The following is a 13,488-nucleotide window of genomic DNA, read 5'->3' as shown; positions in this document are numbered from 1 at the left end:
TGATAATTTAGCAACTATGATTCTTATGAGTGTGATGTGCATTGTCAGCATATAGCAAGTACCATATAATGGTTTAAAACACCATGTTACATTTGACCTCTGACCTCTCCTTCAGTAGATTGATCTGAAGGTCAAAGTGATAATAATCCTATATAGAATTATTTAAAATGACATCAAGTGTTCAAACTGATAAGAACATGTTCATATAGGATGCTCTGTGAATATAGTTTATTTATTTTATTATGATGTTATTATGTACAGTAACAGGTTTTAACAGTTTAAATACATAACACTTTGACGTGTACAGTGTTCCCCAATAGGAATATTTTTTTGGAAAACAAACTTGTCCTCAAAAACTTTTTTCACTTGATATTTTTGCCAAAAATGTAAGTGAATTTTAATAACTGCAAAATGAGCACGACACATGTACCATATACATAAATAAAAAAATAAGTATACACAAAATTATGGAAAGTAGATTAACGGGGAAATAACAAAAGTCCACACTTTGTACTTGTTTTTACTGCACAACAAACTTCTTGAAGTATGTTTAAAAAGAACAAAGAAAACAGGATGGACAATATACAAAATACAATACTATTCCTATAAAAGTAAATACTGCCCAGAGAGTGAGACGCCTCGGTGGAAGTTTGTGCTCTGAGAGTGCTTCTTGTTTTAAAGGGCTTTACTCCCGTCTGTACTAACACAGTGATACTCAATAAACCAACTTGTGTCACTCAGGTACTTTCAGCTGCTCCCTTTTTTTACCCAAGTAAATAATTTGGCAACCCTCCCACTGATCCAGGTTTGGGACCGGCATTACCTCGTGACCACCTGAGGCTGGGTTTGTCTCCTCCTGGAATTAAACTTGAGATCTTTAACAGATTAACAGATAAAACAGCAACAAGTTAGTAACATAACATGCCTAGTATTGTAGCTAACATTCGTGCGCGCTACCACTGTAATCCAGACTCAGGAAACATCTGTATTAATAGACAAGTGCTGTTGTTTTGTTTGGCTGTCTTCCCTGCCTCAAGGCAACAAACCCACACACATTTTTGTGTTTTTATGTGTTAAGCCCATTGAGTTTATATGTAATGAAATGTGTTATAGAAATAAAGTTGTTGCCATTAAAAGGAGGAAGGTTTTTATAGTTAAAGTATTTACAATATAAAAAGGAAAAAGGGGGAAAAGATTATATTTGTGGCTCTTATCTTTTATAAAGCAAGAGTTAGCCTGCACTTTCATTTTTCATTTCGGCCACCTGTCAGCTGCCAGAACCGTATTTTAGTTTTAAGAGGAAGTCTGTCGAGACCAAAGCCACTTTTTAAAAGCATAGATGGGATGTTTTTAGTGACTGCGTGTGACGTCTTCTTCGATGACCGCAGAAAGAGCTCAGTGTTGCTTATTTCGCTGTCGCAGCATCGTGGCGTGCTGCTTCACCAGGAAACGCTTATCAGAGCTGCTCTGTGGGGGAAACACATACATGCAAATTTTTAAACATTTTTAAAGAAATGCTTGAGTGGCAGTCGTTCAGGAGCCTTTGATGCTCTCGACCTAGCCAGTAATGAGCCATATTGTCATGTAACTTTGCACATGTGCAGTAGAAAAGATTTTATGTAGTTGTAGATATATGTAGATGTAGTTTCTTTTGTTCCAGTGACCACTAAAATTAAGTTATGGCTCTTAAACCATTTACTTATTTAGGAGCTTTAAAGTAACTAGCCTGAAGCATACCAGCTTCCACTTGCCAGCCAATATGGTGGAGGGAGTGGAAGGATTTTGGACACATGCTTACCATAACTAGCATGTCTTTCAGTCTCTCAATGGCCCTCTGATTGGCTCGTCTCCGAGACACATAAGAGGTTAAGAATATGCTGAGGAGACAAAATGAAAAGTGTTGAAACAATCTTAAAGGAGGGAGCTGGTAAAGGTGAACACTACAAATACAGGTTTGATATTTGTATTGGGTGCGGAGTTATTTGCATACTTACATCTCTGCTAGTATTAGTGGTAGGGCGAAGGCCTCAGAAGTCAGATAGCGGATAGTGGTCTGAGCTGGGCTGGGGAGACTTTTCACACAGTCTCCAGTCACATTGAACATTGTTTGTTCATTTCTAAATGGACCGCAGGAGGACCTTGGGATGGCAGAGGTAATGCAAATGAGAGAAATGAGCAGTAAATAAAGATAAAATATAAATATGAGCTTTAATTCTGATCCTAAAAGGTTTCAAATTAAAAATAAAAGAAAGAAGGACGGGTGGTTTTAGATGCAGTTGGAGTGAAAACCTTACGCGTTTCTGCCCTCGGTGCTTTGTAGAGGATAGTGGTTGAAGCCCAGTGTCGCTGCACACATGAAGAGACCAAGCAGCAACATGAAATGGAACAAAACTGAAGAGCTGGACCCTCGAAACATCCGCTGCTCTGGCACACAACACCGCATGACACTGAACTGAAGACACAAAGGCACAGCAAAAAGGTTTTAACACATTTTATACTAAAACCAGACTTCTATATAGCCATTACTTAATGTACTCCACTTATTTTATCCCCAAATTAATCAGTTTTTCCTTCAGATTTTATTTGCCACACTGTTTTGTTTATTTCAGCTCACCGGAGGTTCTCAGTCTTTCACCTGTCTACCAAACCTACATCACCAGCCCGCATTTCCCCTGTCAGCTCACCTGAGTACATCTTACCCATGTCCTTCAAGCTTTTTCCCCCCTGCTGACCTGTTTGATGCTTCTTGTTTGCTTAAAGATCATCTTGATTTTTGCCTATCTGTTAACAATATTTTTTAAAATCTGATTTAGGATGCTATTTTAGTAGGGTTACTCAAAACACTGGGTGGATTTGCATAAAAACTTTACCAGATGTGGGGCTTGGACCCGAAAGCGATTAACCTTTGGATCTGATCTGGAAAGGATTTATTTTACAGATCTTTACTATTATAAGAAAGGGCAACATTTTGTGTCACAACTTCCCAAATGTGTGTTAAATTGTATCAATTGCCTGTGTCTATTTGTTAGCCCTGCGACAGACTGGCGACCTGTCCAGGGTGTACCCTGCTTCTTGCCCCAAGACAGCTGGGATAGTTGTTTTCCAGCTTTTTCTTTTACAGTTGTATTTAACCAATTTGAAGATACAAAAAAATAAAGTGAGAAATATAAAGAGTTTATAATAATCTAACCTTTTTAACGTAGAATGTGACAACCAATGAAACGATTCCTATAACAGGCAGCAGAGGGCAGTAATAGACTCCCACCCAGGACACAGTCTGACTGTAAACAAGGTCCAGCACATTGAATGGTATCAGGAAGCGCTGTTTCCCTGATATTCGGGCCAGCAAAGATCTTGGATACGTCTCTTGTACCAACCTGTTAAAGATAAGGGAGATGGTTTAGATCGAATCTGTCCTACCATCTACTAAGGAGAGACATTGTTGGTCTTTCCATTCAAACCACAAAGATGACTGAGAAAGAAACAGACTGTTAATGTCAATCAAACCCACTTCCTGGGGTAGTTAAAGAAAAAGACACTGAAGAAAGTGGCGAGGAAGTTGAAGATGGACAGCTTGTACATCTCTCTACCAAACTGGTTCTCCTTGCACTGAAACAGTGAAGAGACACAATGATTTTTTTAAAAATGGATTCAAAAAAATAATTTAAACCCTTGATGATGTGTCATTAAAGCTCAGTCTGTACCACCTTGGCATCTTGCTCTGTTGTTGTGAAGACAAAAAATAAATAGATCCCCAAGGAGGCCAGCTTTAAGAAGATGCTCCTGAAGAAAAGAAACAGTAAATACACAAATACATGTGTGCCTGTATGTAGAGTAAAAGTTGATGTCTCTTTTCACCTTACCTCAGAAGCGTGACATTCACCTGCATGGTGAAGGAGTAGTCTTCAAAAGACGAGATCTTACGGAAGATGTGGGGCAGGACTAGATTGACAAAGGTGATGGTGATGGGAGGAAGATACTGGAAGAGAAGACTGACCAACCAGTGGGGTTGAGAGTTGCCCTAAGACACACAAACATTATCAGCTATTAAGAAAATTCATCAAATACATACTTGAAAAAAGCAAAAATATTTATTTAATTTAGGAATGAGAAAACCAAGAAAGGCAAGGCAAGGCAAGTTTATTTATATAGCACAATTCAACAACAAGGTGATTCAAAGTGCTTTACAGAGACATTAAAAACAGAACAAATAAAAAGCATGATTTAAATTTGATTAAAACAAACAAACAAACAAACAGTAGATAAAATCAGAACAGTAGATAAAATCAGTAGTTAAAATATAAGTTTTGAAATTTAAGCTTAAAAGTGTGGATTTGGTGTTTTATTCAAATGCAGCTGAGAACAGGTGAGTCTTCAACCTGGATTTAAATAAACTGAGTGTTTCAGCTGATCTGAGGCTTTCTGGGAGTTTGTTCCAGATATATGGAGCATAAAAGCTGAATGCAGCTTCTCCATGTCTGGTTTTGACTCTGGGAACTGATAAAAGACCGGATCCAGATGACCTGAGGGATCTGGAAGGTTCATACTGGGTCAGGAGGTCACTGATGTATTTTGGTCCTAAACCATTCAGAGCTTTATAGACCAGCATCAGAACTTTAAAGTCTATCCTCTGACGGACAGGCAGCCAGTGTAAAGACCTCAGAGCTGGACTGATGTGGTCCACTTTTTTGGTCTTAGTGAGGACTCTAGCAGCAGAGTTCTGAATGAGCTGTAGTTGTCTGACTGATTTTTTTAGGTAGACCTGTAAAGATGCTGTTACAGTAATCAAGCCTACTAAAGATGAATGCATGGACTAGTTTTTCCAGGTCCTGTTGAGACATCAGATCTTTTATCCTTGAAATATTCTTGAGGTGATAGTAAGCTGATTTTGTTAATGTCTTAATGTGTTTTTCTAAGTTTAGGTCTGCATCCATCACTACACCCAAATTTCTCGCCTGGTTTGTGGTTTTTAGGTGTATAGATTGAAGTTCTCTGGTGACCTGTAATCGTTTTTCTTTTGCACCAGAGACTATTACTTCAGTTTTGTTTTTGTTTAGCTGGAGAAAATTGTGGCACAAGCAGTCATTAATTTCCTCAATGCATTTACCAAGAGCCTGTACAGGGCCTCGGTCTCCTGGTGACATTGTGATATATATTTGTGTGTCATCTGCAGAGCTGTGATAGTTTATTTTGTTGTTCTTTATAATCTGTGCCAGTGGGAGCATGTAAATGTTAAACAGAAGGGGTCCCAAGATGGAACCTTGGGGAACTCCACATGTGATACTTGTCTGCTCAGATGTGAAGTTACCTATTGATACAAAGTATTTCCTGTTTTCTAAGTATGTTTTGAACCAGTTTAGTACAGTTCCTGAAAGACCTGCCCAGTTCTCCAGTCGTTTGAGTAATATGTTGTGGTCAACTGTATCAAATGCTGCACTGAGATCCAGTAAAACTAAGACTGACATTTTTCCACTGTCTGTATTCAGACATATGTCATTAAACACTTTAGTCAGAGTGGTTTCAGTGCTGTGGTTCTGTCTAAAACCTGACTGGAAGGCATCATAGCAGTTATTCTGTGTTAAGAAGTAGTTGAGCTGTTGAGAAACTGCTTTTTCAATGATCTTACTTAAAAATGGGAAAAGACAAAAGTATTGTTTTAAAAAAGCATATTTGTTAGGCGTTAAAGGAGAGAGGGCCCAAATTCAAGACATGAAAGCACATTAAACAACAAAAAGGCAAAACTTTATCAGCTATTAACATTAGTATCAGTATCAACCAGGCTCTGCAGCACCCCTTTATCCAGGAGAAGATCTGAAACGCTGAACGCCACACACTCCCAGATCAACACAGACAGAGCCAACCACTAAACCAGCTCTGATGGGAACTCTGCAATGAGGCATCCAACTCACAGACTTCTGTTCAGAATGTCTTGGATTTTTTTTTTTTCGTCCTCAGCATCATTTTGTTTATGGATGCATAATTGTGTTTTATTGTAAATAGATCATTGAAATGTATGAATAATAAATGTAGCCATTCTTGAAAATATAGGGTTTTGGGTTTTTTTTGCAATTGTCACTGTAAACTTTTCCCTGATATCCAATGAGTTACAGAAACATTATCAGCTATTAAGAAAATTCATCAAATACATACTTGAAAAAAGCAAAAATATTTATTTAATTTAGGAATGAGAAAACCAAGAAAGACAAAAGTATTGTTTTAAAAAAGCATATTTGTTAGGCGTTAAAGGAGAGAGGGCCCAAATTCAAGACATGGAAGCACATTCAACAACAAAAAGGCAAAACTTTTATGGCTGTTATTAAAAAAAAGAAAGCGGAGACACAGAAAGCCGGCTTGCCTTTAAAAAAAAAGAGTTGACATTTAGCAAGGGACTGCACAGAGGGCTGATTAGGCAAAGGTGGAAACAGTGAACACATGTGGAAATTAATATGGGGCAAACAAGCTCTAAGGAGGGAAAATAGGAACTAGAGACACAGAGAGTATGTGTGAATAGAAAGTATCAAATAGGAAGGTTAGAGAGATGACTCAAAATTAACTGCGTGGCCGTCATAATAAGAGCTGTTTGAACTCTCCAAATACCAAGGATACTGATTCCTTTATTAACTACTGCAGCATAGGAAACACCAGGCCACTCTTTATGAAAGGAGATCATCCCACATGCCATCCCACAATAATAGTGATGTGCTATCCAACTATATATGAAAACAGTTAACAGAATTGACTAAGTGGCACAGGTCATGTAAATGTTTAAAAAAGCAGATAGATATTTTTTTTGGATTATTTGAATGTACCTGGAGAGAGTCCTCAACAAGATAAAACAGGGAGGCTAAACCATAGACAAAACAGAAGTAGACAAAGACAAGCGCAAACCAGAAATACTTTGAAAGTGCGAATAGAAATTCTAAAGTGGGGAGCAAAATCAAATAATATAATAGATGCTAAAGAGGAAACCACATTATTTGGCAATACTTGGCATCAAACCATTACCTTTTTCAGAGATGTTTGTGTGGCGAAGTAGATGAGGTAAAAGGCTCCACCAAGCAGAGATATAGCAATCAGGTTCAGGATGATTCTGAGCAGGTAGAGACGGACCTTCTCTCTAAGTGTCCTTTGAGCTGCCCTTAAAGAGAAACTCTGCTCCTCCAGGAAAAGCTGCAGAGGAGCAGAAACTATTATGATGACCATATCTGATCCACACCACTACCCGAAGACTCCAGCAAAACTTCAGAAGTACAGTAAACACATATGGACCATTCAGAGCACCTAAACTGTCTGCAGCTTTCCTTTGGAGAGTGCTAACCACTGCGCCACCATGCTGCGCATGATTTTACCCCACGGGTGTTAATGGATGTTTGTGAATGCGACAACTTGAGAACAAGGCGCTTTGAAATTCATACCATAAGTGCATCCACTAACGAGTTCAGATCTCAGTGATCTCAACCTCAGGGTCAAGGTCAGAGGTCAAGTTTTGTGAAAATCTTGTGAATGTGGTAAGTCAAGAAGGAAGTCACGTAGGATTTTCAAATTGATACAATACGTGCATCCAGTAGGAGGCTGAGGGGGCGGTCACTGGTGGTCTTACTATTATATTTATTTAGTTTTATTCTTCTCTGAGGTGTATGTATGAAAACATAGTTAGACTTAATGACTTCACAAACTTTTCAGAAACTTCACCACCAGTTTGGCTAATTTACGAGCCTGTATGAGGGTGTCACTGCCTCGGCATTCACCTTGAGGTCATTTCTGATGAAGCCGTGTTTGAGAGCCGCAGCAGTGGGATCCTGGATGGTGAAGTCCCAGCCACAGAAGATCTTATAGCTCACGTTCATGCTGTAACGCTTCCCGAGCATCCAGGTGTGCTTGTAGCCGACTGTTGTTCTATTGCAGGTGAATGTACGTAAATAAAACATCGTTTTGACCTCTTATGTTGCATTGTTGTGGATCACTTACCTGCGGACCACCAGAATGAGACTTAAAAATATGATTGAGAAGATTCCAGCAAGGTACAGCAACGGTGTGTTCAAACACTTTAAATCCAGGGATCCTCGTGTATAAAAGCCATAGAAGACAAGGGAACGATTCACATAGCCCTGCAGAAAAGACAAGGAAAAGATTATAGGAAACATGTGGGGCTATTGCTAATAAATACTACACGTAGATTAGAACACAAAAGCTTACAGTTCCCAAGAAGAAATTTAAAGCAGAGTCATTTTCGTTATATGACAACGGTTCTGTAAAATCAGAGAGAATAATTATTTTTAGATGTCATCTCCTAGTTGTGGTTAATTTGCTGCCATCTGTTGTCACGGCTGACTTACCATACTTGTCACTGCGATAAAATATCGATGGACCCACAATGAAACCCCCGATAAGCACGCAGTGTAGCAGGTTCAAGTAAATCAGATATCTGAGGAAAACAAAATAGGACTTCACCCCAACTCCAAACTTGCCTGCAACAAATAATTAGGTGAGTTATAATTGAGTGGTTCAGTCACAGCACATACTAAGTTAATTCACCACAAATCTATCTCACCTTCGATGGTCCGGAGGGTGTGCTCCCATGGCACCAGGCCAGACAGAGCTTCTTTTATCTGTTCCCTCACCCTCTTCCTGTTGGTGCTCTGGCTTTTCCTCCAGGACTCCCAAAAATTTATATCATTGACTTCCAACTTCCTCCTTTCCCTAAAAAATAGCATAAATATCACATTTAATGAACTCCTGTTTAATTTAACATGGCAGTTTTAGAGGTTAATCATGATATATTTAATCAAAAATTAAAAAAAATGTATATAAGCTATCAGACATTTTATGTTTTAAAGAAATCCAACATTAGTTAATGCATAGCCTCTGACCAAGTACCAGTTAAGTGTCTCAGCAAATGACTGAGGTCTGTACAAAAAAAGTGCTCACTTCAAACACTTTTTTTGTTGTCTTAATACTTCTGTTAACACTTGTAACTGTCGCTTGGTTCAAACCTGTTTAACAATGGCATTTCTCGACCACAGCTGTAATGTGTTAAGAAGTTTTAGTCAGCTAAGATGGCTGAAACAGAAATTAAAGAGGAGGATTTGCTGGACTGCTACTGTAGCTCAAGCACCAGCATATGATAATTATGATCCAGTAATGTGTTTTTACTTTAAGCTGTTCCTTGGTGCTAATACTTAATTTAGTGATTACTTGGGTAAAAGTTCTAAGAACTTGTTTTGCTTATTTGCTAAACAGCTATTCAGTGCAAATGCGTTTTCAGGGCCATGTGTAATACCTTGAAAACTGAGCATGAGCATGAGCACAGTTGGGCTGAGCATGAGCCTGAAAATCAAGCCGACGGTTAGGATTTCAGATCCCTGTTTTTTCCAAGATCACCTCTGAGCTTTGAAAAAAATCTGGAAACAATCCTGGTAGGTGCCAATGAAATATTTCCTACAGGTGTGCGGGATCATAAGCATAATTGTACTGGGTCTTAAGTGAAAAAAATGTGGAAACAACTGCTCAAAGACATACAGACGCAACTGTAATATGTTTCTTTAAGTAAATCAGTAGTATTCAATTTAAGTAATAAGTTAACTGCATGGGTATTTTATACTTGTCAAAGTAAGACGTAGCTCAAAAAGAAGCAGATTTGGGAAGTCTGTAAAAAGATTTACTCACTTGGCACCCCTCTTTCCCTGAATACACATGGCCAAGTTTCTGAGTGGCTGCATAGATGTTTTGTCTCTGGGTCCTCTGGACAGCTGGCCACTCTTTTCCCTGGCCTCTCGGCCACCCTGGTTGGTTTCTTCCGAAAAGTCATGTCTGTTCTGCTCAGGTCGGGAAGCTTGAATGCTGGGCAGCAGGTCAAATATCTCAGTCTGATAGTACTCACAGGAGTCTGAAGACAGGGTGGACACAGTGCTTTCCTCTGGGATGAACACAGAAAAGTAGATTACAGTACAAGTTTGTAAACAAGCTGCTGTACTGTTGCTTGCTCTGTCTGTACTTGTTCAGAGTTAAGTTGCTTGCTTTGTAACCAAAGGTATATTTAGCTCACAGTAGAAGATCCTAATGCACATAATACAAACAACTCAATATAGCAAAACACGATATGTGCACAAAGTTCCTGTTATCACAAAAAATCCCATAAAACAAACATGAAGTAACTAAAAGGAATCAAGAAAACATTGTTTCTGCACAATCTGTGCAACTTGGATATCTGAGAGAGGTTAAGTCTTCAAATGTCTCATCTTTCCAGCCAGCAGTGTAAAAAACAAATACGCTGTATTCACTTTTCAGTGAGATAATAATAATAATAAATCAACAATCATATCACTTATTTATTTAGTTTGCACCTCCTATTGTTTTGCAAACTTGGAACAGTTTACTATTTTTCTCTGTCACTTCTGTGTTTGAGGTAAGAATCAAGAAGTTGAATTATTTTTGGACGCACACATCTTAATAAGTCAAAACTTTATAATGTTTAACAAGTTTTGTAGTGTTGGATGTGACCTGTGTTAGATTAAAACCATCAGGACAACCAATCAACTTGCAGTAAACTGCCAAGGTACCGTGTACCGAGCATAGTACAAATGGTCAGTTTGCCATTAAGTGTCACACACTCGTACATACTGTGAGTACTGACACCATGTTAAACAAGCACAGCATTTTCTCACATACTCACACAGGCACATTTGTTTTTTTCATTACCTGACATGAGCCTCATAAAGTCGACACTTTCGTGCGCCTCCATTTTCCCCTTGAACTTCCTCTTTAATCAAAAATGAAATATAAAAATAAAAAGTATCCAAACTTCTTACTTCATCTAGATAGCATTTCAACAAGCTTCTCCGTGCAAGATGCAACTTAAAGTTGTGTGAAGAGAGAAGTTACTTCCGCAATCTGCATTAAAAATATCACACACATCGTCACGCTGAAATGAAGACCTCTGAATGGCTGGTCTGGAGTTTGTTTGTTGCTCAAGCTCTCTGTGTATGGCTGACTGTTTTGTTGCAGGTGAAACATGTCAGATCTGTTCACACTGAGAGCGAATGTCACAGCTTCAGGAAATCACATGACAGGATGCACTCCCAGGCGTTAGTCTGATGCCAAGATTACAACAAATACACCCAATCTCACTGGACTGACAGACACTAAGTTGAGAAATTTTTAAGGTTATTAACTGTCAGGCGTGATAAAGGTTTTGGCCTGAGACAGGACATGTGCCACAGAAAACTTTTTGGTGTTGTTTAATGTGTTGATATCCACAATTTCATTATATTTCTAATACATTCATACATTTTCTAATTTTAAGTACTTTCTAATGATTTCTAACACAGTTTGATCTGTTTACAGCTGATTGCGCCAGTGGAATCCACCACAGTGCAATGCGAAGCAAATATTTATTTTAGGTTAAATTTTAGACTTTGTTTACACAACATCTTTAAACTATCAGCGAAATAATTGGGTAAACAGTCATCATTTTCCTTTTTCAGTCAGTTCTTTACTGACTAATCAGCTGCACTTGGAAGTGTTGCACCCTTTGCTCTAAGGCATCTGATTGCCGTAGCAAAGAGGCTCTTTACACCCACTCACCACGCATCTAAGTCTTCTGAAATTTCCAGTCAAAACCATTTACAACGAAACATGAGCATGAGCGTCATTTCTTATGCACTCTTTCAACACCACTGGTTTCAGTTCAGTGGAGACTGTAACACTTAGAGTCGATTTTCATTTGTACTGACACACTTTTCAGTTTTATGTGGTGTTACTGGGTTATTATAACAATTTCAAGACTCGTACTTAAAGCACATCCTGATTTATAATTTATCTCCATTGCATCAGAGGAGCAGTGTACACACTTTTAGGATGTAGATATTGCCTAGGACTAACACATGGCACACTAAAATGTGCCCATTGCTACTTTTTTCATTAAATTAAGAAGGAGCATCACCTTTTCAGAGGAAAATCAAATGTAAAAATCATGATAGAGTTCAAATTAAACTATCCTATGAAATTATGACAAAAAAGTAGTATGCAGAATACTGAGGTATGACCTAGCAACTGAACCTTTTAAATGAAGATTAACCAGTTCCCCTTAGTGTGCTTTACTTTGACATGCCTAAGCCAGCTGGGAAAACCACCAGAAAACCAAAAGAGAGTGGAGGAAATAAAAGATAAAACAACCCAATGTACACACATAAAAACCCAGGGGGAAACAGTTTATGGGTTATAGTTCTGCAGCAAAATAAAAACACAGCTGTGCAAGTGACTCCACAGCTGGGGGCTGGTAGTTTGTTAGTAAACTGAGTCTGCAAATAAATGTATGTACTGCTTTCTATACACAGATTTGTCCACGGTGGCAGCAAGATGCCACATATGTGATCTTCTTAAAACCCAGTTATGTGTCAAGTGACATAAAATAAAATCGTCATTCAGTAAAGAGCCTCACGCAGGTTATTAATAGTTTTTACAGATGTTTGTATGAGTGAGTAAAAGGGTAAGAATAGAAAGTCTTTCAATAGCTGTTAAGTCACAGCTAGGCTAGTAATGTATGTATTTATACTTTGAAGGCCAAGTAACAATTTGTGCATGTTCACAGGGAGGCACATTCATATATTCTGGTTATCTGTGTCAAAAGTTAAGAAGTCGTATGATGTATATTTATATATGTCATATTATGAAAATAAGATGATATGTACTGATTTCAGTGGCTGATATTTATCTGCTGTGCCACTGCAGATTTGCTCTGGCTAAATATGCAGAAATTGTTGAAAGAGTTGAAAATGATCAGAGGAAAAAAAAAAACACTAAAGAAAAGGGGGACTGGGGAAATGGGGGGGGACCAAAGTAAGAGGACTGGAAAAAATGCTGTCTGCATCAGGAAACCGTACCGGTGACATGGCTGTGGTGCCCTAACTCACCTCATGAAGCTCATGACAAAAACCAATGTGGTAGCCATAAAGGATGGTGGTGCCCCTGAAGCTCATCAAGTAGAGTGTGTGTGTGTGTGTGTGTGTGTGTGTGTGTGTGTGTGTGTGTGTGTCCCTGTTACCACTATACTGGCTCATCAAGTCCGGTGTGGTGGCACCGAGCCCTCGACAAACACATGATTCCCTCCGTGATGCTACATTATGAACATTATTGGGCTGGACTATTGTTACTCTGACAATTTCTGAAACAGCTGGCTGAAAGCATGGACGTTTACATTACTTAGGTACAAGTAAATTATGCTGTATTACTATAGATCAGACATCCCATCATAATATAAATAATTAAATCAATCAATCTCTAGCTGCACCATTACAGTGATATACATACAATTAATCAATAAATACGATCCATTATGATACCTGTCATTCAGGACATTTTACATAATGGGCACTTTTAAGTACTTTAAGGATATTTTGATGATATAACTTTTGTATTATTTAGTAGGAATATGACTTTTAATTAAGTAGAGTCTGAATAAATATTACTTGAAAAAACTTGCTCTTGTTT

The 13,488-nt window shown here is 38.4% G+C and overlaps 1 protein-coding gene across 1 annotated transcript; it reads right to left on the bottom strand.

Annotated features, from left to right (window-relative positions):
* Positions 1-213: 213 nt before the first annotated feature.
* On the bottom strand, positions 214-11,021 carry tmc8 (transmembrane channel-like 8). The gene is made up of 16 exons (XM_005458511.4): positions 10,699-11,021; positions 9,667-9,916; positions 8,552-8,700; positions 8,337-8,468; positions 8,197-8,249; positions 7,969-8,108; positions 7,749-7,896; positions 7,006-7,170; positions 3,864-4,021; positions 3,708-3,783; positions 3,512-3,609; positions 3,191-3,377; positions 2,295-2,452; positions 1,995-2,138; positions 1,799-1,877; positions 214-1,467 (listed from the first exon to the last, which is right to left on the bottom strand). The coding sequence occupies exons 1-16, from the start codon at positions 10,739-10,741 to the stop codon at positions 1,396-1,398; spliced, it is 2,052 nt and encodes a 683-aa protein (XP_005458568.1). The 5' UTR covers positions 10,742-11,021; the 3' UTR covers positions 214-1,395.
* Between the last annotated feature and the right edge of the window lie 2,467 nt (positions 11,022-13,488).

The sequence above is a fragment of the Oreochromis niloticus genome, linkage group LG6 (assembly GCF_001858045.2).
Source record: "Oreochromis niloticus isolate F11D_XX linkage group LG6, O_niloticus_UMD_NMBU, whole genome shotgun sequence".
NCBI classification, from domain to species: domain Eukaryota; kingdom Metazoa; phylum Chordata; class Actinopteri; order Cichliformes; family Cichlidae; genus Oreochromis; species Oreochromis niloticus.
The sequence above is the reverse complement of the archived record's forward strand: the minus strand, read 5'-3'. Positions and strand labels throughout refer to the sequence as shown.